This window comes from Plectropomus leopardus, unplaced genomic scaffold (genome assembly GCF_008729295.1).
Source record: "Plectropomus leopardus isolate mb unplaced genomic scaffold, YSFRI_Pleo_2.0 unplaced_scaffold11319, whole genome shotgun sequence".
In the NCBI taxonomy this organism is placed as follows: Eukaryota; Metazoa; Chordata; class Actinopteri; order Perciformes; family Serranidae; genus Plectropomus; species Plectropomus leopardus.
Genome location: NW_024611972.1, coordinates 1 through 2,994, shown reverse-complemented (window position 1 = coordinate 2,994; position 2,994 = coordinate 1). Strand labels below are relative to the sequence as shown.

At 39.3% G+C, this 2,994-nt stretch overlaps 1 protein-coding gene across 1 annotated transcript; it reads right to left on the bottom strand.

The window, feature by feature from the left end:
* Positions 1–506: 506 nt before the first annotated feature.
* Positions 507–2,602, bottom strand: LOC121963454 (unconventional myosin-Ih-like; the record flags this gene model as incomplete). The annotated part of the gene is made up of 12 exons (XM_042513739.1): positions 507–577; positions 664–799; positions 878–933; positions 1,005–1,098; positions 1,184–1,267; positions 1,348–1,510; positions 1,586–1,670; positions 1,752–1,820; positions 1,900–1,976; positions 2,063–2,176; positions 2,295–2,412; positions 2,497–2,602. Coding segments are annotated over 12 exons (1,173 nt in total), but the record flags the coding sequence as incomplete, so codon positions are not given.
* Between the last annotated feature and the right edge of the window lie 392 nt (positions 2,603–2,994).

Sequence of the window (2,994 nt, the reverse complement as noted above, 5' to 3'; positions counted from 1 at the left end):
ACTTCTGTTGGTAAGCCAAATAGATACCTTTATGACAATAAAATATGTTCATTGTGTTCCACTCTAAAAAGGGTTGGTTTTCCCACATTTGACATCAAAATCTTCATCATGTTTTATGTTACAATAAACATTTGAGAACAAAACAAAGCTGTCCTTTAATTTTGGTTATTAGAAAATTGATCTTTGACTTTAGTCCAAGTAGCATTAAAAAAAAGTCTGAATTCTTAAATCTACCTTACTTTAAACTTTAAGAACCCTGGTATGACAAACAAACTAATTTTTAGAGATTTGAGTCATAAAATGCATTAAAAATGTTTTCCCTTTGCCTTTAAAACTAAAGAAAGTGCTTTCTATATATTTGTACTTGAAACAGAACTTTGAAAGCTTTTATAAAGGTTTGATTTGTTCCAGTATATCTGATCATTTCCAGTTACATCTTCATGGAACTTTCCCAGATGTAGCTCCGACAATCATAAATATGTCTTGCATGTTTTACATCCACATACCTTCTGTTTAGGGTCCTCACATGTTATGTGGAATACAACAATGCTATCAGTCAAGTTACTGACCGAAATACCTGTAATAAGCAAATAACAGACACTTTTTAGCCCAACATGAAAACATCCCTAATTGTGAAATCACAAATGATGACATAGTCCTGACCTTTGAGAGACGTGTACAGCACTCTTTGTTTTATCTTAGCTTCTTCTATCACATATGCAGCCGCCTGTGTGAGGATGAGCTGACGAGGTCTTGGTTTAAAACCATTTCTGTCATATTTAATCACCGGGACGCTGTACTACAGAAACACAGAACACAACACAGTGAGCTGTGTTTGACGTGAGGTTCCTCCGTGTGTATCATGACATTTTGTTACCTTGATGTGCTCATTGCGAATCATCTGGAGAACCCTCATGTTTATGTCTTGTTCACCTACAGATAATAAATGATGTAAAAATGATCAAAAGAAAAGTGAATTTTATGTCAATGTATCTGCTACATACTGATTCTGGTGTCCACAAAAGGTTGAGCGACACTCTGTGGGTAACTGTCCTTTTTGCCCTTGAAGATGGAGCTGGTGAGAAGCTTCAGTTGAAGCTAAAGGGACAAAAATATCAAGTTGATCAAGACAAAAAGAATAAATGATGATCCTGTCTTACATTATGTATTTGACATGTGTTACCTGTGCTTTTTTCTGAGGTGTGATTCCTCTCACGTACTTTCGCACCATGAGACGGTAGTGAAGCTTACGCAGTAACTCTGATGTCTGACACAAACAAAAGCATTAAGAGTGTAAGAATAAAGCTTGTATTTAATCCACTTTAAAATGAAGTTGGTTAATTATACCTCTGTCAACACAGCTGGTGGAGTTTGCCACGTGGTTTTATCCAAAACCGTCTTTGGCAGGTTGGCTTTGAGCCTGTTCAAGTAATTCTGTCTCACAAAGGCCAGATACTCGGAGTTATCTGTGCTTTTCGCTTGCCCTCTGGTCATGTAACCTTTGATGAATCTAAAAATGTAAAATATTGCATCAGTGAAAATGTGTCAGTAAGCTTGAAAGGAGCTATGAAATGATCTCTCTTACTTCTTGATGACTTTCACAGCCCAGGCTCTCTTCTCTCTCTCCTTCCTGGCCTGCACTCCTCTCCAGCAGGTTTCAATCTTTGTGGCTGAGGAAATAAAAGATGTAATACAGGGTGTGTAATTTTCCTTTACTCATACAACAAAACGCCATGCACTGTGGCATTTACCAGCTTCTTTCTGTTTTTTGAATTCTCCTTTTGCTCTGTATCCTTTGTATTTGGCCTGGAGCCTCGTTGCTGCAAATTCAAGGCATAACATTAAATCTCAGTGCAACTAGTAACGACTGAAAATGAGTCACAGTAGATTTGCACTCACCCAGTTCATGTTTACATTTCTCATAAGCGTCCTCTGTGGCATAAAGTGTCCTCGGATGACGGATGAATATTTTGGTACTGTAACAAAACAAAAGCATAGAAATGTTTTTGGTTACTCTTTAAAGTGCGTTCGCTCCGTTGTATTTAGGGAGCATTTTCCTTACCGTCCCATTTTGTACTCATCTGGCAAGTAGCCCAGATGTTGAACCAGCACTTCCACTCCATCAGCAGGCATTCCTCTCCAGTGAGGCCACGTGGCCGGGCATAGGGGTTTATATCTGCAAGATGCAGCCAACAACCCTCTCAGCATGTTTTAAATGCACTGGAGGGGACTTATACTGGGGGGGTTAATTTTAAAGAATCAAGCATAAGCTCTAACTCTGTGGTCCTTCATACCTCTTTAAGAAGACCTCATATCTGCGTCTGTACGCAAAACCAGCTCGCCTGACTCTGAGGTGCTCCATCAAGCCCAGGTACTTCACCTGGTGCCTGATCAGCGCTTCATCAAACTGACCTGCATTTGCATGAGAGAGACAAGACAAATTCAAAAATCTCCATCCTGTTAACAACTTAATGTGCCTTATATTAACTCAAGTACCTGGCTGCTTGGACTCATTGGATTTGAGACAGCGTATGTACCAGGCCTCTTTAGCCATCAGGATCTCTGTCAGCTTCAGCAGGCTGCTCTTAAACTGATTCGCCACCTACAGACACAACACGAGGGTCGTAATCCCCAACAGTTCACCTGTCACATACATATGGCTTAATGATGACACAGTCAGACTGCCACTGACAGAGAAAAAGTGACTTGTCTTTTTCTCAGTGGTCTCTCTATCTAGACCACTTAGTGCAGGGATACTTAACTTGGTTTGCCAGGTGCCACTTTTGCAAAATGACAGGAAACCAGAGTCTCGATAATAAACAAACATTTATAATCATTACATAAATAATTATCCACAACCTCTGTTAGAGGCTCCAGCAGATCCTGCCCTGGCACAAATTTAGCAAGAAAAATCTCACAAATTGCAAGAAATTAGAAAAGGTGACAAGAAAACTACCAAATGCATAATTAAAAAAAGAAAACTATATTATGGTG